We start from the raw sequence: 24539 nt of genomic DNA, 5'->3' as shown, positions 1-24539 counted from the left end.
TGAGTTTCGTTCAGGACGAATCTGTCGCGGCTCGTGTCGGAGAATTCAAACTACTTCTTCTTCTTCTTCTTCTTCTGTCCACTTGAACGTTGCAGTGACAACACACAACACGCTGCTCGATTCCCCCCGTGCACACAGACGGTGCTGCCGAGGTGAAGCAGGGCGTGGGATCGGGCCGGCGAGTCGTCACTTATTAACCACTGAGTCTACTTCACCTTTGAGCTCTGGGCTTCTTCAACGGCACTGTAGAAAAAAGAATCCCGACACTTGTTCCACCGGTGTCGCCTTAGTTTCCTCTGAAGAGATTCTGAAAGCTGCAACAATTTCTGACATCAATATTAACGAGCGAGAAAGAAAATCCTTGACGTGAAAATAGCACTTTAACTCAAGGTCCACTTACTTACTTTTGTTTTGCAGGATCCTTTAAAAACTTCACAACTCCATCTCATGACCTCCGCGGGCAGTCGGAGACACAGAGATTTTAAAAACGTCGACCTTGAGCTGAGATTATTTTCCTCCTTTTAAATATTCATGACCAAATTAGCAACGCAACAAAAGCAACAAAAAGGCGAGTGAGTGGACTTTGGTTTTCAGCCGTTGCGTTCAAATGAAATATTTATTTTGTTAAAAATGCAACAAGGAAAAGTTTTAACACTGAAACGCTTTTATTCATTCAACTGTAAAACGCCACTAATCTCAACTGTGGATTCATCAGATTAGATGAGACAAAAATACTGAAATATCTGGTGTGAAATAATAACTTTTCATTTTCCTTTAATTGGCGAATAATGTAAAATTTTCTTTGAAGAATTAGACGAGCGTAAAAAAATTATTGTCACTTTTCAGATGAAGCGTCTTCTCATTAAAGGCCGAAGAACGTTTGACGGGTCTGACCGTCATCATTACTCACTGCTTTCACCAAAAATATATGATTAAAAAATGTGTCCACACTGAACCACCATATTTTCTTATTAACCTTTATTTATTTCTCGCAGTCCGATTGAGGGCAACCCCTCATTTTCAATGCAGCAAAAAAAAAAAGGTTAAATTGCAAAACAACAATAGTGCAAAGAGTGCAGAATAGTAAATGTTTGGGCTATAAAGGACATAAATCACAAAAAATCACAAAAAAAAACAGCAACAGTAAATCAAGGACACGATTCAAAGTGATAAAAAATAAGGACATACAAGTCCCTAAAAACAATTACAACCAACAACAGGAATATTAAACCTCACCATCGTAATATTATAATGTACTTGAGTGGACAATAAACCAGACAGGATGTTAACTGTGATGGATTATTGCAGAAAGTCTGCACGCTGCAGGGTTTCTTCTTCTCAGGAACAAACTTTAAACAGACGGATGGTTTGATTGGAACGATGCGCAGAAGACGTTTGAACCTGCAGAGACTCCGGTCCCTGTTTACAGTGTTTGTATTGTGCCGTAACGTTGACGTTCCACTTGCTCGAAGCCAGCGACCAGAGAAGGGGGGAAAAAAAGGAAATCAATGGGCGGCAAGAAATGATAATTACACTTTAATGCTTTTCTTTAACCTCGGCCTTCTCTGACCTGGATCACTGGCTTCGACGGTCGCCGCTGGCGGTTCCGTCACACTCGGTGATACCCGGCAGGAAACCAGATTTATTTATTATGTGTGAAGCGGAGTCTGTGAAGTGAACATCCCTCAAAGATGTCGTTGGCTGCATCGATGCCCGTTCAACACAGATTTCCTCCTCGTATGTTCATTTAAACGCTCGCGTGACATTTTCTATCTCATCTCGTTCTTTATTCTTTATTAAAACCAAAGTTTAGTTTTTTTTATTGTAGAAACTGCTAAATATTCCAGTTGCTAACATTTCCCCCAAAAGAAGAAGGGTGACATTTGTGGGACTCCAGTTAAGCTACACCCTGTAGCTGGTTAGCTTAGCTTAGCACATAGTGCTAAAGCTAATGATTGTTTCCATTATGGACAAATGTTTTGACGATTATCGATTAATTCTGACCAGTTTTATTTATCAACAAATAATCCCAAATACCAATATATGTAAACTTTACAGTAATATAAATGTTTAGTATATAAATATATAGTTTTTAATAATTATTAAATTAAATTAATTAAATTATCAAACAAATAGTTGCAGATTGTTAAACTGACAGTTTTAGTGCTGTTTTGCAACAGCCTGGCTAGCAGTTTCCCCCTGTTTCCAGTCTGTATGCTAAGCTAAGCTAACCAAGATGCTGGCTGTGGCCATGCAGTATATTCATGTACATCTATAAGAGTGGTATGGATCCTCTCATCTTATTCTTGGCAACAAAAAGCAAATACGTATATTTCCCATTTCTTTTTTCCAAAAAAAATCTGGCATTGCCACTTTACAGTTTATAATAGATTTCTGTATCCTTGGCCCAAATATGATGATTTATATTGTTTGTGTAAATGAGCTCAAAATATTCCTCTGGCAGATCTGTTTTTCAGGAAACCAGTATTTTGTAGGACCTAAAATTTTTAGGAGATTATTTTCCTGAGTGCAAGCTTGGATCAGATCCAGTTCTGCTTCAAAGGCATAAAAACAGCCTTAAAATGTAAAAAGAACCAACTAATTACATTACTGTGAGTCCCAGGTGAAGGCTGGAGAAACGCTGCACCAGCAGCACCTGGGACGTTTAAATCAGCTGTTCAACAACCAGCTCATTGGAAACTTACATGCCGACCCACATTCCTCCACAGCAGGCGAGGCATTGAATGAGCGCAATTAAAATGTATTAGATGTGTAGATAGTGAGGCGTAATGAGAACATCCTAAGTGACAATCTGCCGACTGCTCGTACGACTCCATTCACTTTGGTTTGGGCGTGTGAAGGTGGATCGCAGCCAGATGCTGGTCCGGCTTTGTTTTGACAATGGGAGGAACATTCACTCGTGTGCCACCCGTCGGATGCCCCTGACCCGCTGCGTGGCCGTTAGATGTTGCCGTGTGGGCGTTTGCACTCAGTTTTGATCATCTGTTGTGTCTCACGCAGCAGGAGAAAGCAAAGGGCTTTGTAATGTTGCATTAGTAATGCTTGTGACTCTTTGTAAGAATCTAAACAGTCAATAGAATTTAACTGAGGTTATAATGGAGTCGGGGTGTACATGTTGCCCCTCAAACAGACTTTTTTTAATACGAATTGCCAGAAATTGGTCAAATGGGGCTAAAATTTGAAAATGGTTTTGACATTTCTTTAGAGAAACCCAGATGTCAAAAGGTTGTTTCAGACATAAACAGGCCTGAAAAAAACTCTGTAAAACATCCGTAAGTGACTTAAATGTATATCTAGCATATTACACAACCTTACTTTAGTGTAAATACAGTGTATTCGCCGTGAAATGGTAACCCTCTGTTTTTGCCCTTGTAGGTCAGAGCCAATGACGCAGACACCGGCGTCAACAGCCAGATCGACTACAGCCTCCATCAGGCGTCGGAGACCGTCCAGAGGCTTCTGCGCATTGACCGCTCCACGGGCATCATATACGTCAAAGGCCTGGTGGACCGCGAGGAGGAGAACTTCCTCAAATTCTTTGTGGTCGCCAAAGATCGCGGGCCCGACTCCAAGAACTCCAAGGTTCAGGTGACCATCAGCGTCAAGGACCAGAATGACAACGCGCCGGCAATCGAGATCCGTGGTATTGGCTTGGTGACGCACCAGGACGGTGTGGCCAACATCTCTGAGGACATGCCCATTGGCACGCCGGTGGCGCTGGTCCAGGTGTCGGACCGTGACGAGGGGGAAAATGCGGTGGTTACGTGCGTAGTTGCCGGCGATGTCCCGTTTCAGCTCCGACCTGCAAGTGAGTCGGCCAACGATCGGAAGAGGAAGTACTTCCTGCAGACGACTACCCTGCTGGATTATGAGCGTGTTAAGGAATACAGAATTGAAATTGTAGCAGTGGATTCTGGGAACCCAGCCCTGTCCAGCTCCAACTCCCTCAAAGTCCAGGTCACTGACATGAACGACAACACCCCAATTTTTTCCCCTGCGATGCTCGAGGTGGACTTCGCAGAGGGCAACCAGCCAGGTGACAAGGTGCTGGATGCCGTGGCGACAGACGCAGACAGCGGCACCAACGCAGAGCTGGCCTACAGCATCATCGAGCGCTCAGCCACCAAGCTCTTTGAGATTGACGCCAACACTGGTGAGGTTCGTGTGAAGAACCTGTTGGATCGTGAGGAGACGGAGCGTTACGAGTTCCATGTGGCCGCAGCCGACAAGGGAGTTCCAAGCAAGACTGGCACCGCTACAGTGGTTATTAACGTCCTGGACCGCAACGACAATGACCCAAAGTTCATGCTGAGCGGCTACAGCTTCTCTGTCATCGAGAACATGGCCCCGCTCAACCCTGTCGGCGTGGTGACCGTCACTGATGCTGATAAAGGTGAAAACGCCCGAGTGAAGCTGTTTGTGGAACCGGACAACGGCAAGTTTGTCATCCAGAACGGCACAGGAACCATCCTGTCCAGCATCTCCTTCGACCGCGAGAAGGAGAGCACCTACACGTTCCGTCTGAAGGCTGTGGATGCTGGCAACCCTCCTCGATCCTCTTATGTAGGTGTGACCATCAATGTCCTGGATGAGAATGATAACGCCCCCTATGTCACCAAACCGGCCAACTCCTCCTACACCTACTTGACACCTGTCACCCCACCAGACACCCGGGTGGAGGTGGTAGAGGCTGAGGATATTGACTCTGGACCCAATGCGGAGCTGCTCTACACCATCACAGGTGGCAACCCGTTTGACCTGTTTCACATCTCGCCAAGCAGCGGGGAGATCACACTGGCGCAGGAATTCACCGGCAAGCACAATGGGCTGCATCGCCTTGTGGTGAGGGTAAGCGACAAAGGCAAACCTCCCCGCCACACCACTGCCCTGGTCCATGTTTTTGTCAACGACACCAAGTCCAATGTCTCTGTAATCGAAGCGCTGGTGGGACACAGTCTCTACACCCCTCTGGACAGGGACATTGCCGGAGATCCCAACTACGCCCTTGCTCAGCGCAGCAACATACTGTATGGCAGCCTGGCGGGTATCGCTGGCGTGATTCTGGTCATCGTGGCCGTGGTGGTCATCAGACACCGGCTGCAGAAGGACGCCAAGAGCGGCTACCAACCGGGCAAGAAGGAGAGTAAGGACCTGTATGCTCCAAAGCAGGGCCCCAAAACTGGCAAGGGGAAAAAGAGCAAAAAGGGGAAAGCTCCAAAACCTGCCAAGCCACTGGAGGAGGACGAGGAGGCCAGCCTGCAGAAAGGCCTCAAGTTCAACCTCATAAACGAAAGTGTCACCGACAGTCCCAGAATCCACCTGCCCCTCAACTACCCACCGGGAAGCCCTGATCTGGGCCGCCACTACCGCTCCAACTCCCCCCTACCTTCCATCCAGCTGCAGCCACAGTCGCCCTCCGCCTCCAAGAAGCACCAGGCTGTTCAGGACCTTCCTGCCACCAACACCTTCGTGGGAACGGGCGACAACAACTCCACAGGCTCCGACCAATATTCGGATTACAGCTACAAGGCCAACCCGCCCAAATACAGCAACAAACAGGTAGGAGACTACGCCAACACTGCAATGTACCAGAGAGACATCTATTGGACCGACCGGGTGTGGTAGTCATGCTGGGACTTATTTGGCGAAGCCAATGTTCTTCCACCAAAGTTGCACTGATTCCCCCGCACAGCACACACATCCAAACTGCCATCTCCCCTTTTTATCTTTTGTTTTGTTTTGTTTTCATTTTGTTAATCATTTTTGTTCCGTTCCGTTATTGGTTGTCAACACACCATGGACACCACAGTATTCGCACCATGAAGGATTACACAAGGGATAGACCAAATATGGGCTTACAAATATTTATCAGCTGATATTTGACCAGAAATTTACAAAACCTTAGCCTCCAATGAACTCTGCTGATGGTTTTTGTTGATTGAGGTGTATTTTTTTGTTGTTCTTGTCAATTAATGTGGTGTTTATTGACGACTTCCCGGTATATTTAATCACATGATGTCATATTTTATTCCAAAGTAAAAGTTTGATTTTGAAGATTTACTGTAGAAAAAGATGCAAATCCTGAACAACGGGGTTCACTACTGATATCGGAAAAAAAATCCCATATGGGTCTATCCTGAGCTTCTATATGTTTTTCCTTTGTGTTATTTGTCTTTTGCTTTTCGCCATGTCATGTTTTACTTGTGTTCACCTGTTCGCGGTGGGTTAAATGAAGGAGTTTCTGAGTTTCTCCTCTTTTATAAGTCTGAAATGTTGCGAGTCTGGAGTTCATTGTCGAGCCATTGAAAGGTTCACACTGACAAACTCATTACGCCTGAATGTGTTTTTCTTTTCCTTTATATTTTTGGTTTTCATTCATGTCCGGCAGAGCTGGCTCAAAGCTCAACACAGCTCTTAATGCCCTGATCTGCTCATTGAAGTGGAGACAAAGAGTGACTGTGAATTCCTGAGTTAAATTCATTTTTTTTTTTTACCCATTTTTCATTGTTTCTCTGCCCAGGAACTAGACTGACTGTGCAGCACTATCGAGAGTTTCCATCCAGTTCAAGCCAATTTGAGGGTAATTTCAGCAGCTGGTCAGGGAGCAGAGCGGCGGAGAAAGAAAGAAAGAAAGAATGAAAGAAAGAAAGAAAGAAAGAAGGAAAGAAAGAAAGAAAGAAAGGGAATCAGGAGGAGGACGGTGAGGGGCTGTTGAGAGAAAAACCACCACCCTATGAAGGAACAGGTACACTAAGACTTGAACACGATGCGTTTCTTCACCCCGGCGCTTCCTGTCAGCTCGGCTGAGATACGACTTAATTTTGCCGTGTTCCCAATCAGCGGGGCTGAGAAGTCAATTGTTTGCACAGATTAATGGCAGGTAATTTTCCAGGCGCCTGCCTCTTTTTACCCAGAGTGCCTTGCTCTATTCTATTTAATGTATAAAAAAACCCGAAAAGAAGGGGGGGGTGGGGGGGTTCGGAGACGGGGGCCGTTAACCGCCGCCATCGCGTCAAGCTTTTCACGCCACGTCGGCTGTTTTTTTTTCTTTTTTTCCTTTTTTTTCCCGGCGTCGATGGACCCCGGGGGTCTGTGGAAACAGAAAAAAACCAAACTGTCTTATGCACTGTGAAAAAAGACAGAGAAAGAATCCACGGAGACAATCACATCACTGTACAGAAATGTGAACGACATTGTCAAATGTTTTGTGTTTTCCCTTTTTCATCTGCTGTTCATGTTGCACCATTGATTGTGTCGTATCGTGTAGTGTCGTGTATTAACAAGGGCATTTCACTGTTCCCCTGCTTTCAGACGACTCACGACTCATCTAAATACCTGTACCAAAGACACACACACACACACACACACACACACACACCCGCGTGTTCATTACCATCACTATCAGCCAGTTCTATACGACGCTGAAGTTCAGTCTGTTTTCCTTTGAGTGGCCGTGGCGTGCGGAGCTCCCGCTGGCGTCAGCAGCGCCGCTGACAGTCCTGCTGGGTTAATTTAGCCCTTTAACACTCGGGGCCGCAGGCGTCACACTTCACTCTGGTCGGATTTAAAAAATAAAAGCCCCGCGGCCTCAAATCAACTCTGCTCCGTCACGCACACGCTCACCCCATGTTCTGCCCCCTCTCCGGGGGAAATAATTGTACAGTGTTCTACTTTTTTGTTCTTTGTCTTTTTTGTTTTGTTTTTACGGCTAAAAGCAGATTTTATTTCAATAAACATGTTGCATAAATGCATAAGTGGCGCTCTCTGTGCTTTCACTGGGTGGCTGGAGAAGAAGTGGGCGGCGGCGCGGCAGGAGCGGTGTGCGGTCGACTGCAGGTAGATTCACCGCATTTCCATTTTCATTTGCATCCGTCGCACGCGCAGGGAAAATGTCTGTGGCGCACGTTTGTGATTTAATCTTTATTTCGACAGAGTCGCTAGGATAATTTTTTCCTCTCCAAATCACTAAATCACAATAATACAACACAAGGTACGAAAAAATGCAGAGGAATTTCGGAGCACAGTTCAAAGGATTATTACGAATATGAGATAATCAAGGTTTGAAAAGAAAGACTCAGATGACAGAGGTTCAGTCGTCGCTGATTCACGTTGTGAAGATTTAAATTTTGAATGTGAGGTCGTCTGGACCAAAAATCATAAGAAGACTTTCTCCTCCCCTTTTGAGAACGACGAGTCATATTTGTGATTTGTGATAAAACGCCGAGCGCGGCGTCTGAGAGGGTTGAAGCGGGAGCGGCGCGACAAAACAGAACATCGCCATCGTCAAGGACGTTTTACAGGTGCACTGTAAATTCAAGTTTGAATTTGAACGTGTGAATCAACTGTTGAATAGGAGTCTCGAATAATAGACACCTTCCTTTAGAATTATAGGTTTTAGCAGCAGGACGATCGGAGTCGCTGGTGGAGGCCAAGAAAAACCTCTAGTCTCAAAGAAAAGGTGAAAATTGAAAGTCAACGGCGAAGACGAGAGGAGCCCGCGGCACGCCAAGCAGTGTTGTCATCAAAGAAAAAGGAACATCCAGGTATTGATTATGTCATTAATGTAAAACGACAGCGGGCCCAGGACGCAGCCCTGCGGCAACAAGCGTCTGACTCGGTTCGTGTGGAGAAAGCTTGGGCTCACACAACGATCACAAACGGTGATCGATGAAGAAACGGCAGCACGAGATTGTCTTTTTTTATCCAATGACTCAACCTGGAGCTGTCATTGTGCTGTGGCCCCGGGGGGGCGGGGACAAGGGGGGCGGGGGGGGGGGGGGGGGGGGGGGGGGGGAGTGGGCAGGCTGCCGTGGGTGTAGTTTGTTCATCGAATCAATGAAAGTGCACAGATGTTTATGAGAAACCAATGACTCCGGCTTTTGAGTCCAGTTTGAAGTAAAATCCTTTGCAACAGAATCACTTTTATTGGTCCAGTTTATCTGTCAACGATAAATTTGATGAAAATAACTCAAAAACAAACTCAAAAACACAAAGGTAAAAACAAACAATACCTGGCACTGTGAAATGAAGAGAAACAGACGCATACTTGAATTAAGTATCTCCAGATCAATATCTGATGCGTGGAGGTGGAAAGTAAATCTAAAGATAAAGTAAATATCCAATGGATTAAACGTAACGTTGCTTCATATACAGTGTGTGTGTGTTTTACTGTACATGCATCTGCTGATGGATGAGAGCGGATCGACTCCTGCGACCTCGCTCGGCGGCAGAGGAGCAGCAACAGATGCAGCGATGAGTCACTTAGACATGGAAATTATCCACATGCTGTTTTCATTCAAAATTGAAAAATAAATTTTTACCAGAAATAGGAAATTGTATTATCGTTTAAAATCAGCTTCTTTTTCGCTGAAGTCTCGGTCGACACACGGTCGACACACGTCTCCCTGCTCTCCCAACCGGAAGCTGGCACACAGACGCATAGGACTTAAAACCTGAGCCAATGAGAGGCATGAACTGAAATGAATATAAAAACTAAGATAACAGCTGTTAAAAACATTTTAAAATGTAAAAATTCCCTAATACATCTTCTCTCCCTGATCGTCCACGATGAACACGTCAACCGCTCGGTCTTGAGTCTGTCGCTTTAAATCCGCATGGCCGCCAACCTGTTGGCATGTGGCCTCTGTACACACACACACACACACACACACACACACACACTCGGACTTTGTACCTGCAGCAATAAAAGGACTGAGATCAGACAGAGCAGGTGCGGAACCTGCTTGGGTGAAAAGGTCAAATATCACTCAGGAACGGTTATTAGCAGGCAAGAGTGAAGAGGTCAGAGGTTAATGAGGTCACAGACCCACGACCCCGCCCATCCCCGTCTGGACTCCACATTAACAGTCGAGCGACGGAGCTTTCTGCTTCTTATGTTGACCGACTGTGGTAACAAAGACCTGCGTGTGTGTGTGTGTGTGTGTGTGTGTGTGTGTGTGTGTGTGTGTGTGTGTGTGTGTGTGTGTGCGCTGACTCATGATACTGACCAACCCCTCCCCCTCCTCACCACCTTCCACAGGCATTCCCCTCCCTCCCCTTCAGTCCAACACAATCCCTCCTTCTATGGAGAGAGTGCATGTGTGTGTGTGTGTTCAAAGGAAAGTAAAAAAATAAATAAATAGCATAAATGTACTAATTGATGTGTGCGAACCGTCGACCACGAGGCGTTTTTCCGTTCCACTGGACGTGTTCAACATTAAAACACTAATCACTTCGCTCCGTTGAATGAGTCCTGATTCAAAACAGGTGTTTTTCTGTTAAATCAGCAGCACGCGTCGCCCGCAGTTCGACGGACACGAGGTCTTTCCTCCGGGTCAGGGGAGAAAAAGGAAACCGTAATGGCCGCCATTAGTCGGCCAACTGGCGGCCTTTCCCCCGTCCCCAAGGAAAATTGCAGCAATTTCACGGCAGCGGCTGAAAAAAAACAAAAAACACCCCGTCGCAGTGGAGTGTCTGTCAGAGAGGAGTTCGACATGTGGGACTCCATTTTGGTCGTAACCCCTGGTCCAGGTTTTGCCCGGCGGAACGGTCAACGTCGCTGAGCCGCCGACTTTTCACGTTTTTCACGTCACAAATTGTCATTTTGGCCCCAATACTTTCTTTGCCTCACGACCGAATAGCGGTGGTCGACGTGGTTCCCGGTCGACCCCCAGCTGCCGCTCTGCGTTTAGCGCTAATTCAGGGCTAATGATGATGGGCGGTAGTTAGCGAACATTAGCGCGCGCTTACACACTGGCGTCGTCGTTAGCGTTTGCAGATGTTTAAAAAAACAAACACAAAAACATTTATGGGGCCATTTTCTCCGCTCGACTTCAACATGAATAAAGACGGAGGGAGAAATTAAAACCGAGCGTCGTCTGGTGACTTCCTTTAAAGCGGTCGTAATGTGCCCGAGCAGAAGATCGTTAGCGGATCGCGGCTCTGCGGAGACGTTAACGTCTGCATGAATGTGACGAATTGTGTTCTTGAACGGGGCCCGGTCGTGATCCGTGTTGGTTAAACGACGCGACGATGCTCCGGCAGCGTAAAGCAAACACAGTGACTGAATCATTTAACCAGCAGCTGTGGTGGAAGTGGAGGCAGGTCGGTAGTTAAAGTGTGTGTGTGTGTGTGTGTGTGTGTGTTCACAGGTTGGAACAGGTATGATAAGAGATGAGATACGTCTCTATGTGCAGTGGTGAAGGTCGACAGTGGGTGGTGGTGGGCGGGGGGGGGGTCTTACCTTTCCACAAAGGGGCCTTTGTAACACACACACACTGAAGCCCACGTTATTTTCCTACAACACACACACACATTCCTAAACATGGACATCACTCAGCAGAACCTAATCCTGTGTGTGTGTGTGTGGGGGGGGGGGGGGGGCTTGTCAGACAGGTCGGGGTTCTGTACTTGCATCCAGTCGAAAAAAAACATGAAGAAGTGGCGGCGAACAAACGCTTCCACTAAATGCAGATGTGGATCTGCACGAAGGGGGCGGAGCCAGGAATGTTTTCGTTCTCTTGACTTCAAAATTGTGAGAGGAATTCGTGGATGTAGATTTAAAAAACCCCAAAACAATGGTCGTTCATATCTAGTGGACTGAGTGTGTGAGAGATTTGGTGCAGCCTGATTGAGTTGGACGACGACAGGTTGGTCCATGAACGTGTCTGAATGTCCCTGGACTACGGTGGCCCTGAGAGGTCACAGCGCTGCCACTTGACGATAACAAGACGCAGCTTTTTAGAAAACGCGACGCAAACCACCGCAACACAACACGTTGAGGGTAAAAAAGCGCTGCGAATAGTCGGCGACGAAGCGGGAGTGTTTCCGGAGGACACCTGAAGAGTGACGCACGCGGCTGGACCCGCTTTGTTGTCGCCGCCGCGGATTTGGACCCACGGCGCTGTTAAAGGTTCTCCTTCCGTCAGCGGGGTTGGGAAATGAGATTAAAAAAACGCGGCAACAACAAAACGTTGTCCAGACGTGCGCATCGCCTTTAAGCGTCCTCTGGAAACACTTCCGTTCCGTTGCGGCCTACTTGCAGCGCTTTTTTCCTGCCGTGAGCTCTCGGGGCCACCGTGCTGCACGCTCGTGCAGCAATGCAAAAATACGAGCACAGACTTTTGTCACGTAGCTGCGAGTGAAGCAGCAGAACCTCTCGCTCTCCACGGGGCGGAGACACGTACGTCCGCCTTCTCCGAGGTGAAGAACACGGAGGAAAAAAAGCCAACATCTGTGTACGTCGTGAAATCGCCTCAGCCTCGGCTCTTTTCACTCAGACGCAGCGGTTTTATTTTAGCCGATCTATTGAGAAGCGTGAAAGAGAAGGAACTCCTATTCAGCCTTTCTCTCTCCATCTCTCTCTCTCTCTCTCCATCTCTGTCTGTCTCCGTCTATCTCGGTCGCCCCCTCAGGGCTGCGATTGTGTTTGAGCCACTGAGACGACTCAGTACAAAGATCGGTGTGTGTGTGTGTGTGTGTGTGTTTTATGTGGAGCCAGAAATGAAAAACACAAGGAACATAATTTTGGTAGTGTGTGATTGTGTGTTCAGTGTGTTTTTACTTGTGTGTGTGTGTGTGTGTGTGTTGACTTGCCACCTGCTCCAACAACACAAGCGAAGTGGAACGGAATCCTGCCTTAGGCTTCACGCGCACACACACACACACACACATACACACACACACACACACACACACACACACACACACTTTAAAGAGAAAGAAACAGGCGACAATAAATGCACAGAGAGGAGGAGGAGGAGGAGTGAGGGCTTGGTGAAGAGGAAAAAATGAGGAGGAGGATGAGAAGATGAAGGGAAGTATAAAACAACACACACACGTACATACACACACACATACACACATACATACATACATGCTCCAAATGTCCCCATGTACAGTATTTCATCTGTCTGTGTGTGTGTGAGTGTGTGTGTGTGTGAGTGTGAGTGTGAGTGTGTGTGTGAGTGTGAGTGTGTGTGTGTTTGAAACAGGCCGGGTAGCAGGTGGTATGACTCAGAAGAGAAGGAGGTCGCTGCCCTTCACCACACACACACACACACACACACACACACACACACACACACACACACACACTTACCTGTAGGCAGGGTCAGAGGTCAGATGTTGTACAGCTGCTCTGTGCGTTAGTCTGCTGAACTTTGTCTGCAGGAGCACACACACACACACACACACACACACTGTTATCTGTTCAGACATTAATGCTCTCACAGTTTGACTCTGAGTCTCGTGTTCGGTGGAATAGAAGCAGAACAGAAATAGAAAAAATGCGAACAGGGTTTAGTTTCAGATCTTACATTCCGATTCTGCTTCCTATTAATTCCTGCTTCTGATTTTCATCATATTATTTAGATATGGAAGCTGCAGACTTCCGCTGCCATGATCACATGTGCAGGTCATGATCATGTCGTGTGAGTGGGGAGGATTGTTGTTGTACTGAAGCCGATATGAGATTACGTACCGATACCAAATCACCTGAGAGGAGGAGCTCATGAGATATAAGACTTTGATTGTTTACATGAAACAGATGTGGCTACAACTCTGACCAGACGTGCGCTGATCAAAACTTTTGGTTGGCACGACGACGTGTTCACGTGAAAGAAAACAAAGGATTTCTTTGTCTGAATGCACCGAGAGATGTGGACACAGGTGTGGAAATGGCAGCAGCAGTACCAAGAGTAGTAGTAGTAGTGGTACTTGGAGTAGTAGTTTCACTGGGAATAGTTGTAGTTTTACTAACAGAAGTAGAAGCAGCAGCAGAATTGTCGTATTAGCAGTAGTGACTGTAGCTGCAGTTAGCAGCTGTTCAATCGGCTCCAAAGTATTTTTGCGTTAGCTCACCTCATCGAGCGAAATGTTTGCCTCGCGTCTGGTGTGAACGCAGCCTTGGAATTAATGTCAGTAGTAGATTCACTAACAGTACAAGTGAACAAAGACACTGGTGCAGTAGTTGTAGCAGGAGTAGTAGAACTAGTAGTAATACTAGTGTAGCCGTGCATTAGGAGTAGTGGTTATAGTAGTTTTTCCAGTAACAGTAGTATTAGTATCAGCAGTAGTTTCACTGGCAGTATAATTAGTAGTATCAGTAGTAGTAGTACAAGTATCAGTATTGGTATCAGTAGTAGTAGTAGTAGTAGTATCAGTTCAGATATTAATATAATATATAATAATTAGTAGTATTGGTATCATTAGTAGTAGTAGTAGCAGTAGTAGCAGTATTAGTATTAGTAGTATCAGTAGTAGTAGTAGTATCAGTAGTGGTAGTAGTATCAGTAGGTGTAGTAGTATCAGTAGTAGTAGTATCAGTAGTATCAGTATCAGTAGTAGTAGAAGTAGTAGCAGTATCAGTGGTATCATTATAAGTATCAGTAGTAGTTGTAGTAGCAGTCTTAGTATCAGTACTATCAATAGTAGTATCAGTGGTATCAGTATTAGTAGTAATATCAGTAGTAGAAGTAGTACCAGTAATATCAGTATCAGTATAAGTAGTTGTTGTAGTAGTAGTATCAATAGTAGTATCAGTATAAGTAGTATCGGTAGTAGTATCAGTATAAGTAGTAGTATCAGTATAAGTAGTAGTGGTAGTAGTATCAGTAGTAGTTTCAGTATCAGTAGTAGTATCAGTATAAGTAGTAGTGATAGTAGTATCAGTAGTAGTATTAGTAGTATCAGTTGTAGTATTTTCCGGAGCAGAGAGCAGTAATTTGCAGCAGATGCTCGGTGACAGTCGGGTCTGTCAGCAGCGAGTCTCAGGAGACGAAGACAGAACGACTCCAGGACCTTCTGCCAAGTGTACAGTTACTGACATTCACCGTGGCAACCGCCTCCGTCTGCATCTTGACTGACAGGTGACGGCGCGGGAAGTGACAGCTGCCGGAGAGCGAGGGAGAAACATGACTTCATCCATCAGAAAGTAAAACATAATCACCAGCAACTCTTCCCCTCCCCCCGGAGTCTTTTTGATCATAACATCGTCTTCTGACAATTATTGATCGTTTATCAGAGGCTCTTGTTTCTTTTCCACTTCCTGTTTGGTGTGTTGTCGTCCCGCAGAGTTTGACCAGACAAACAAGAAGAAGAAGAAGCAGAACCAGTAACTGTGTGTCTGTTGAGGGTTGATCTGCTCACAAGCAGACGAGGGACGTTGTTCAGGATGTGAAGATGGCGGCATATGTCTCGCTGTCCGTCCTTAAGAAAAAATTCAAAATTTACTATAAAAATGAGGATTATGAGACAAAAACACATCACAAATACACACATGAGGATTTTTTCCAATTTCAGTTATGATTTCGGTTTGACAGTATTTTTCTTTGAAGGAGTTAAGTTTTTGCCGCATAGCTAATGTTAGCATTAGCATGTGTTTACTTTCCAGTTTGAGTTCAGCATCAAACTTTATTCCTTTACAGTTTTATTATTTCCTAGTTTGGTATCAATAAAGTAATCTATCTATTTATTATACATTTATCTATCTATCTATCTATCTGTTAGCACCTGTTTCTATCACTTCTTTGCTGCTACTGAAGTTAGCATGCTAACCTGCTTGTCATAGCTAGTTCATCAAGCAAGAAAAAAATCTGAAAAGATGCAGTAAAAACACAAGGAACAAAATTTTCCGTTATGAAATACGGATGTTGCAACATGTCGCTCGATTATAAACTCATCATAAAACAACATCGGCAAACACACGATCACTGGATGACAACATTAGGTTTTGCTGCATAGCTAGCACAGCTAATGTTAGCATTAGCATGTGTAACACACGCTCTCTTCATCCCTTCCCTTCATAGAAAATGACCCCAATATTTTCTAGTTTTGTATAAATAAAGTACATCTATTCATCTATCTTTCTATCTATCTTTCAATGTATGTTAACTCTTGTTTCTATCACTTCTTCGCTGCTACTGAAGTTTACATGCTAACCTGCTAGCCGTAGCTAGTTTACCAAGCAAGAAAAATCTTATGATAAAAAAGATGTAGTAAAAACACAAGGAACAACATTTTCAGTTACGAAATATGGACGTTGCAACATGTTTCTTGATTTAAACAACATCGCCAAACACACGATCACTGTGCTGCACGAGATAAAGCTGCTAACATTAGCTTGTCATGCTAACGGGGGCGTGTGAGAGTTGCTGATGTTTTAATGTCCGTGTTGAGTTTGGCGACTTGTCGTCGGGTTCCGTTCCGTCTCTGAGCACGAAGATGAGGTTCAGTCGCTCCATCCTCGTCTTCATCCTCGTCTTCATCCTCGTCTTCATCCTCCACTTCATCCTCCTCTTCGTCCTCTTCCCCCGTCCTCGTCTCTCAGTTTATAGTCACAATTATTTTTTTTTATCATTGTTCCGCCCTCTTAACCTTCATCACGTTCATCTTCATCACCCAGAAGCTTTCATCATCATTCAGCCTCGTCGTTCCGGCGAGGAAGACTCGTATTCAGGAGAAAAAAAAGCTCGTAAGTGGACCTTGAGCAAGAATTATTTTGTCATTCATAAAATGTGTGATTTATGATTCATCTCGCCGCATGCATCATTTTGATTTCTCGTCCCTTCTCTTTTACGACAACCACCTTCTCGCATACAGTAATATTCATCTCTATCTTTATAATCTCTGCAGTGTTTATCATCTTCTTCTTCATCTTGGTCTTTATCGACATCATCGTCTTCATCGTCCTCCTCCTCCTCCTCTGGAGCAGGACTTCACACTCCGCAGACTCCGGCCATAAACACACGGCTTTTACCTCTGTGCTACTTTATATGTCTCTGTCTCCCCAACACACACACACACACACACACACACACACACACACACACACACTGGGACGCCCTCTGCCCTCGTCACGCTCTGCCCTGCAGGGTCCAGGGATTTTATGACGGGCAGAGGTGTAAGTGTGTGTGTGTGTGTGTGTGTGTGTGTGTGTGTGTGTGTGTTGGTTAACTGCTTCAGCGCTGAGGCAGAAAATGACGCAGCGGTCAGCTGAGCTCTGAGGTTTTATATTGTGACGGGTCGCTCCCTTTCATTTCCTCACTCCTCCACTTTTGCTTCTCTCCCTCCTTCCTTCCCTCCTTCTTCCCTTTTGCGTCCATTTCTCATCCTTCCTTCCTGTGCTTTTCTTTCATGCCATTTTGACTCCTCTCCTCCGCTCTTGTCCATTCTCCCCTTTCTTCTACTTGGCCATTTTATTCCTTCCATCCTTCTTTCCTCCTTCCTTCCATTCTGCGTTCATCGCCTAGATTCCTTGTGATCCTTCCCTCCATCTCTCCCTTCTTCCTTCCTTTCTTTCCCTCTCTTGTTCACTTCCTTTCCACTTTCCTTTCCCCACCTTCTCCTTCCCTCTGTCCTTACATACTTCCCCTCTATTCCTTTCCATCCTCCCTCTTTCCTTCCTTCCCTCATTTTCCTCCCTTGGTCCCTTCCTCTCAACTTTCCTTCCCCTGTCTTTTCCTTCCTCCCATCTCCTTCCCATCCCTCCTCTTCCTCCCTCCCTCCCTCGCTCCCTCCTTCCCTCCGTCCTCTCCCGTCTGGGTTGTATTTAATATGGCCGCCTCGCTCGCTCTTCACCTTGAACCACCTCTGCTTCCTGCGCTCAGACTGTGGAGAGGAGATAAGCGGAGGGTGTCGTTCTTTACGAGGCGTTTTCTCTCTGCGTGTCTGTTTGGACGGGAAACACTCGTCACCCCCCTCTCTCTTTATCTCCCTCGCTCATCGCCTCCCTGCGTTTATCTCCTTCACATTCCTCATCCTCCTGCTCTTCTCGCTCTTCCTCCTCCTCCTCCTCCTCCTCTGCCTGGTTGGAGTTGGTCTGCAGTCAGCAGGATGGAGAGATTCCTCAGCAGTTGTTCTGTTTTTTAGGGCCTTGTCCCGACTACAACGTCTACGTTGTGACCACAGTTTTGAATTTTCGCACTTTTCTTTAACTCTACATTCTCCGCGACCCATCGGCAGCTCATCAGTTCTCTATGAAGAGAGGGTTGTTGCCTTTTCCTGTCCGATGGTTTTATTATCAGTGAATTATAAACTGGATTTAATTTATCACCAATAAATACACAAACCTGCAGATTGTTACAAAAATTTCTCATAAAAGACACGTTTTTTCAGTACAATAGGTTTTTGAACAACTGCCAACAGTGGTAGAAAGTAACTAAGTATATTCTAAGTTACTTAAGTACTTGTGTGTATGTATATATATATTGTATATATATATATATATATATATATGATAACTTTACTAACTTGTTGCTTTGCTGATTCAGATAAATAATCCCCAATAATACATACGATCCAGCAGCATATGAAGTGATTGGCATTTATCAATTTCTCCACCTTTATCAGGTTCAACATTAAAAGGATTAGTACTTTTCTACTTTTAGAACTTGTACTTTTACTACACTGAATTTTTGGGGTCTCGACCAGTCGGGGCAAAGGTGCGAAACACAGTGTCCACACACACACACACACACACATATGTACTTTTATATAAACGTGTCATGTGAGGGATCAGTGAGTTCAGTTTGTGGAGCAGATCTTCGTTCAAGCATTTAAGGAGGATTCAGTCCAGTCCTCAAACGCAGCACTCTGCTCCCAGTGTGTGTGTGTGTGTGTGTGTGTGTGTGTGTGCTCAGTGAACAGCTGTTTCTCTCTCTCTCTCTCTAATCCTCTGGCTGACCTCGACTCATCATCTTTCATTCCATTTTTCTTTATTTTAATTTCACTTCAATCTGTTTTATTGGTGGAAATGAGAGATGCAAGTATTGTGAACAATATCTTTTAATAAAAATACATAACTAATACATCAAAAAAACAGCCCTCTTTCTCTTTCTCTCTCTCTGCTTGGATTAGGGGATTGTCCTAATCTCCAGAGGTTAAATTGGAGGATTGAGGTCAGACGTTAACACACGAGCTTCACATCTGCGACTTTTGTTCTTCGCTTTTTCTTTTGCTTCTTTTTTTTACTCCCCCTTTTTTTCCGGGCGATGGAAATTTCCCTGAAGGTTTGTGTGTGAATCCTGTAGCTTAGAAACAGCAAATAACAAATCTGTTGTCTGCGCCCGACGGTCGTCGGACGAGCGGAGCTCTTCGGCCAATCGTCAGAGAGAGAACGGGCGGCGCCGCTTCTCCGTGTTGGACGCCAGCAGACAGTTTCTCTGCTCCGACGAGCTGAAAACACGACGCGTGACATCATCGATGTATCTGCGATCATCAATATGGATTGGTGGTGCGAGGATAAATAAACGGGAAGATTAGTTTCCTCTGCGATAACAACGTTACGAAACAAAATTGGTCATTCCGCTCAACTAAATGAAGATTAATCCGCCACTGAAAATAGTGCCCATATAAGCACTATGCCCTCCTGTTTCCGTTGATATGGGAATTACTGAACCAATAAAATGTTTAGACTACATCAGACTACATCCACAACTTAAAACGTCTTTGTCACTTTTGCTAAAGTTAAGTCTTCCAGCCCCTAAAACGGAGACAATGACGCTCATGTTCACTTCCTGATCAGGTCTCATTGGTCACAATATCCTCCCCTGTTTCGTCGCGCTCAAATCACGTGACCCTTTCCTCGTGGAAAAACAAACGGCATCGCCCTCGGCGACCAGCGGCGAAGCAACGCGTCGCTGACACTTCCTGCCGGTGACACTTCCTGTCGCTGACACTTCCTGTCGGTGACAGTTCCACCTCGTCGTCGCGCCGAGAAAAAGAACTCAGTCACTGTCTCATCCTCGAGGATTTTCTGTCACTAAGCAACAGACTTACTTCCTGTTTACAGCACATGACCAGTGGACGTAGTGTGGACGTAAATTAATTTCTGAGACGGAGCTGAAAAATGGAAACAATCAATCGTGGATTATGTGGAGAGACGAACTAACACCTTGTGATTTGGACTTTTCGTGGGATTAATTGTGCAAAAGCAAAAAGGCCAGACAGAGCTGAAACAATCAATTGACTAATCTGTGACTCTTCTGATCATCAATTAATGATTTTAGTTATTTCTTCCAGTAAATATATAAGAATATCACCAGTTTGAGCTTTTTCTTGTTAATTTTGTGAAAAACAAACCGAATATTCTGAAATCTTGGAAAAACACATTGAGATATGTTAAACTGGGCCATGGGAAATTGTAGTGGAGGGTTTTTTTTTCCTGTCATTTTCCAAACCAAACAAAGTGACAGATTTTGGAAGTAATTATTAGTTGCAGCCCTCAAATCAAAACTATCCTTCACAAATACATTTCATAATTGTATGTACAAAATGAAAAGCCCCCTCATTAGATTCAGGGAAACCAGATCAGCTGTAATATTATTCAAAAGCAAAATAAAAGCAAATTTGCCTTTAGCTGCTTTACAAAGGGGAAAATAAGTGGTTGAAGTGGTTGAAAACAAAAATAGAAGTTCCATCAGCTGCTTTAATAATTCCGTTTTAAAAAACGTCCCCGTCGGAGTCGAGGCGACGTCCACATGCGGCAAACTGCACAATCTGCTCCCGACACGATCGCAGAGGAGGAAACGAGGACGAGCAGCTGCTGAATCCGGATCCATTTTTAATCTGCAAACTGCAGTTCGGAAGGGTTGGTTAATAGGATTTGAGAGTTTCAAGACTCCACTGTGAGTGTGTGTGTGTGTGTGTGTGCGTGTTTGTTCTGATTCCGTGGCCTCGCCCCGCTGTCATTCTGCCGAAAACATAAAATGATGGCGAGACATTCCGGGGAGGCGGAGAAGGAGAGAGACAATGGGTGACAACAGCAAGATGAATGGACTGACGACACACCTGGAAGCCGAGCCGCAAAACTCAAACACCACTTAAACAGTCTGTCACTGCCGCCTGTCAGCGTCGCCATGGTGACGCGGTGACGGCGAGAGATAGCAGGCAAGGAGAGAGAGAGGCCCTTCTTTCTTTTGGGAGTAGAGGCATGTTCAGGCAGGCCGGACCCGCACACACACACACACACACACACACACACACACACATACAGTGTTTGCATTACACTTTTGCATACAGCCTGAGGTCATGCCGTGAGGCCGTGTGTTTCTGTGACAACTGTGTCTGTGTGTGTGACGGAGGTGAAATATCCCCGTCCCGCCCTCTCCGGACTCATCTCCTTGCCCCGGCGTCCTCCATCATGGCGCCCGTCCGGGCCGCCCGCCGGCTCGTTGTGCGATGTCGCGGTCGGCCGAGCAGCCAATGGAGCGTTTTCTCCCGGCAAACTAATAAATAAACACACGGCGAGAGCGAGAGCGAGAGAGTCGGCGCGCCGCTGCGGGGACTGCTGGTGTGTGTACTTTGGGCTGACGGATGCGCGGACGTTGGACCGACCGCTGGTCCTCACAGCGTGTTCATTTGTCTGCCTGGAATCACACAAGTCTGTGTTTGTGTTCAGCCAACGGAAAAGAAACGAACAGGTTCAACTCACAGTCTTCGTCATGAGTCAAGGAAAAAATGGGCCCAAATTCTCTGGTCGCCGCTTCGCCCAGGGACGATTTATATTCATATATAACCTGAATATCTTTATGATTTGGATTGTCTGTCGGAACAAAATGAAGCATTTGGAGTCGGCGCTTTAGGTCCTGGGGATCTTGAACTTCAAGTCCCGTGAGGACAATAATACTCGCATGTGAATATGTCTTGAAGGAAGTGGAAGTTCACTTCAGTTTCAAAGAAACATATTAAGGGTTAAAATATGACTTATTACCCTAGATTGTACTCAAGTGATTTCCTTAAAAACACCACAAAAGAATTGGAGCTTTGCAGCAGACATTTGTATAAAATCAGAGTTATAATCGAAGCAGCCGAGGCCACGATCCCCAGAATTTCAGTTTCCCAGTGTATGTCGAACTTCCTACGTTCCCAAAATCATCTTTCATTAGTCTTCGTTTGCCCTCTAAACTCCCACGTCTGTCAAACTCTGTGTCCCACTTTGTACGACAGTCATGAATCTGGTTCTGAAGGTTGAGTGTCTCCTCAATCACGTGGTTCCCTGTCAAGCTTGACAGCCAGGATACAGAAACAAACAGCTGAATAGGATTTTAAAAGAAGAGACACAGCATTAAAAAAAAATTAATATATATATCTCACTTATTTTAGCTTTAACTGTTTGTATCCTGTCTTTTTGCATTTTGTCTATCATTTGTTTTACATACTCTTTTGTGTAATTTCTTGTTGGTTTTGTCTTCATGTGTTGAAGAAGAATCTGTTAAAAGAAGTAGTTTTTAAATAAAAGGGGTTCCTCGCCTCTTGTTCTCTCATTGGCTGCCTCCTACCTCCTGTTCATGGTGGCCAATCAGGGAGCATGCATCTGACCAAGAGAATTAAGAGCAGGAGGCGGGGCACCAGTCACTTGAATCTGGTGCTAAAACAAACTTTCACCTGAAGGCCGCCTTAACCTCCGACCCTCCCTATGAAATCGGCCCGTTTTCACTGGGTTAGCGACGACAGAGCAGTTCTCCAAAGCTGCCGGATCAGTCCGGTTCTGAGGGGAACACTGTTGACTCTGCAGGCTAACGAGCTAGCGATCAAAAGAACACCTGTCTGCAACCCTAATGCTACTGCACAGGTGAGTCCATACTGTGTCCGCGTCACGGGAGGTTGTCGGCAGGTCAGTTAGCATGTTGACCGTTGGCACGTTGTGTGACATGTACGTTTGTTGTGCAGTCAGTAGTGTAGTAGCTGGGTTGGCAGATAATAGCATTTTTAAAAAAAATGTTTAGATAGTAGTTAGCATTGAAGTAGGTTGGTGTGTTAGCAGTTTAGTAGCTTGGTTAGCAGGTCATTTGTTTTGTTAGCAGCTCCATAGCTCGGACAACACTTGTTGTGTTTAGGTTAAAGTTTAGTGTCTTGGTTGGCAGATAATTCCTTTTTTTTGTTTAGTTAGCACTGTAGTTAGTTGGTTAGCAGGTGGTGTGTTAGCGGTTTGGTAGCTTGGTTAGCAGGTGATGTGTTTAGCTACTATGTAGTTAGTTGGTTAGCAGGTGATGTGTTTAGCTACTATGTAGTTAGTTGGTTAGCAGGTGGTGTGTTTCGTTAGCATTTAAATTGTTCATTAGCAGGTGATGTGTTTAGTTAGCAGTTTAGCAGCTTGGTTTGGAGGTGATGTGTGTTTAAAAGTTTTTCTACATTGGTTAGCAGATCATGTGTTTAGCTAGCATTTAAATTGTTGGTTAGCAGGTGATGTGTTTGTTTAGTTAGCATTGGCAGTTGTTGGTTAGCAGGTGATGTATTTAGTTAGCTTGTTTGTTTAGCAGGTGATTTGGTTACAGGTAGCATGTCAGTTGGTTGGGTTACAGGTTTAGTTATGTGTCACTGACTAACAGTTCAGTTGACTCATTCGCAGACTGTGCAGCAGATTAGCGTTCCCATTGGCAGTTGAGTTGGTTTTTTAAAAAGTGGTTATTCAGCTGGTTAGCTAACCTCTCAGGGATTAAGCTAGGCTTTATGTTAACATAGGCAGTTGTGTAGAAGGATGTTTGGCCTGTTAGCAGACTAGCATGTTGCACATCCGTTGCGTTGGCTCCCTATCGGGGCAGGTGAGTTGTTCGTACGTGAGATAACTTGTGGGTTCGATGTACGTCACTCACTCACTCACTCGCTGTCCTGCGGCGTCACACGATATCAGTACATGTAAAACTCTCTTCGTTATTTCAGCTTCTCGATTAGCCGTGGTACGAGGGCCGCCTCAGAGGACAGAGCGGGTTTAGTGCAGAAGTACACTGGGGCTTGAATTAACTAGCTTTACTTTACATTTATTCTGTGTGTGTGTGTGTGTGTGTGTGTGTGTGTGTGTGTGTGTGTGTGTGTCGCTAGTGGTAAGTATGCCACGCTAAATTGGCAAAATGAGGTGTAAATGTCTTGAGGCAGATGAGCTGCCTTTAGTCAGTGCGGCTCTGAATATTTCACCAGCAGCTTCAGGAAAACTTGTGTGTACACACACACACGCGCACACACACACACACACACGTGCGCGCGCACTGACTTGGCAGCCACAGCCAATCATCGTCCATCATTCAGTTTTGCTTCTGACAGCTAGAGGAGGCAGGAAGTCCCTAAACGCTTCAGAGAAACATTTAACTGCCTCCACTGCTGCTCAGGCCAGTTAGTGTGTCGTGTGTGTGTGTGCGTGTCGTGTGTGTTGTGTGTGTGTGTATGTGTATTTGCGTCAGAGGTGAACTGTTCAGTGTGTAGTTGCCTCATTATATTCTGTAATCATCTGAAGCCTGACGCGCCGCCGCTGCATCTACTGACAGCCGCCAACACCTGAGCTGCGACTTGAGCTGCGACTTGAGAGTTGAGACCTCGTTGAGTTTGACTTTAAAGACGGGCGTCATTGGTTTGACCCTTTGACCTCTGCACTTTTGGTTTGACCCCTTCTGGTTTTCATTTGAGCAAATGAGAGGAAATGGTGGAAAAACAACGGTTGGCGGTCAGATAATAACGGTGATAATGATAACAATGACGGTGGCTGCCACTGAATACAGATGGCAATGGTGGAGATTAGTGTCGATACG

At 45.4% G+C, this 24539-nt stretch overlaps 1 protein-coding gene across 4 annotated transcripts in view; it reads left to right on the top strand.

Moving 5' to 3' along the window:
- Positions 1–24539, top strand: part of LOC118319124 (protocadherin-1-like) — a 157634-nt gene that overhangs the window by 15255 nt on the left and 117840 nt on the right. For 3 of the 4 annotated variants that reach the window (XM_047334363.1, XM_035649247.2, XM_047334364.1), the window contains one exon: positions 3397–5580. In XM_047334363.1, the coding sequence (XP_047190319.1) occupies positions 3397–5580 (2184 nt within the window). Of the gene's footprint in view, positions 1–3396; positions 5581–6541; positions 7773–24539 lie in introns of those variants that run through there. The other variant, XM_035649248.2, reaches the window with a different exon arrangement.

The sequence above is a fragment of the Scophthalmus maximus genome, chromosome 9 (assembly GCF_022379125.1).
Source record: "Scophthalmus maximus strain ysfricsl-2021 chromosome 9, ASM2237912v1, whole genome shotgun sequence".
Lineage (NCBI taxonomy): Eukaryota > Metazoa > Chordata > Actinopteri > Pleuronectiformes > Scophthalmidae > Scophthalmus > Scophthalmus maximus.
Note: the sequence above shows the minus strand (reverse complement) of the source record. Positions and strands in the feature narration are given on the sequence as shown.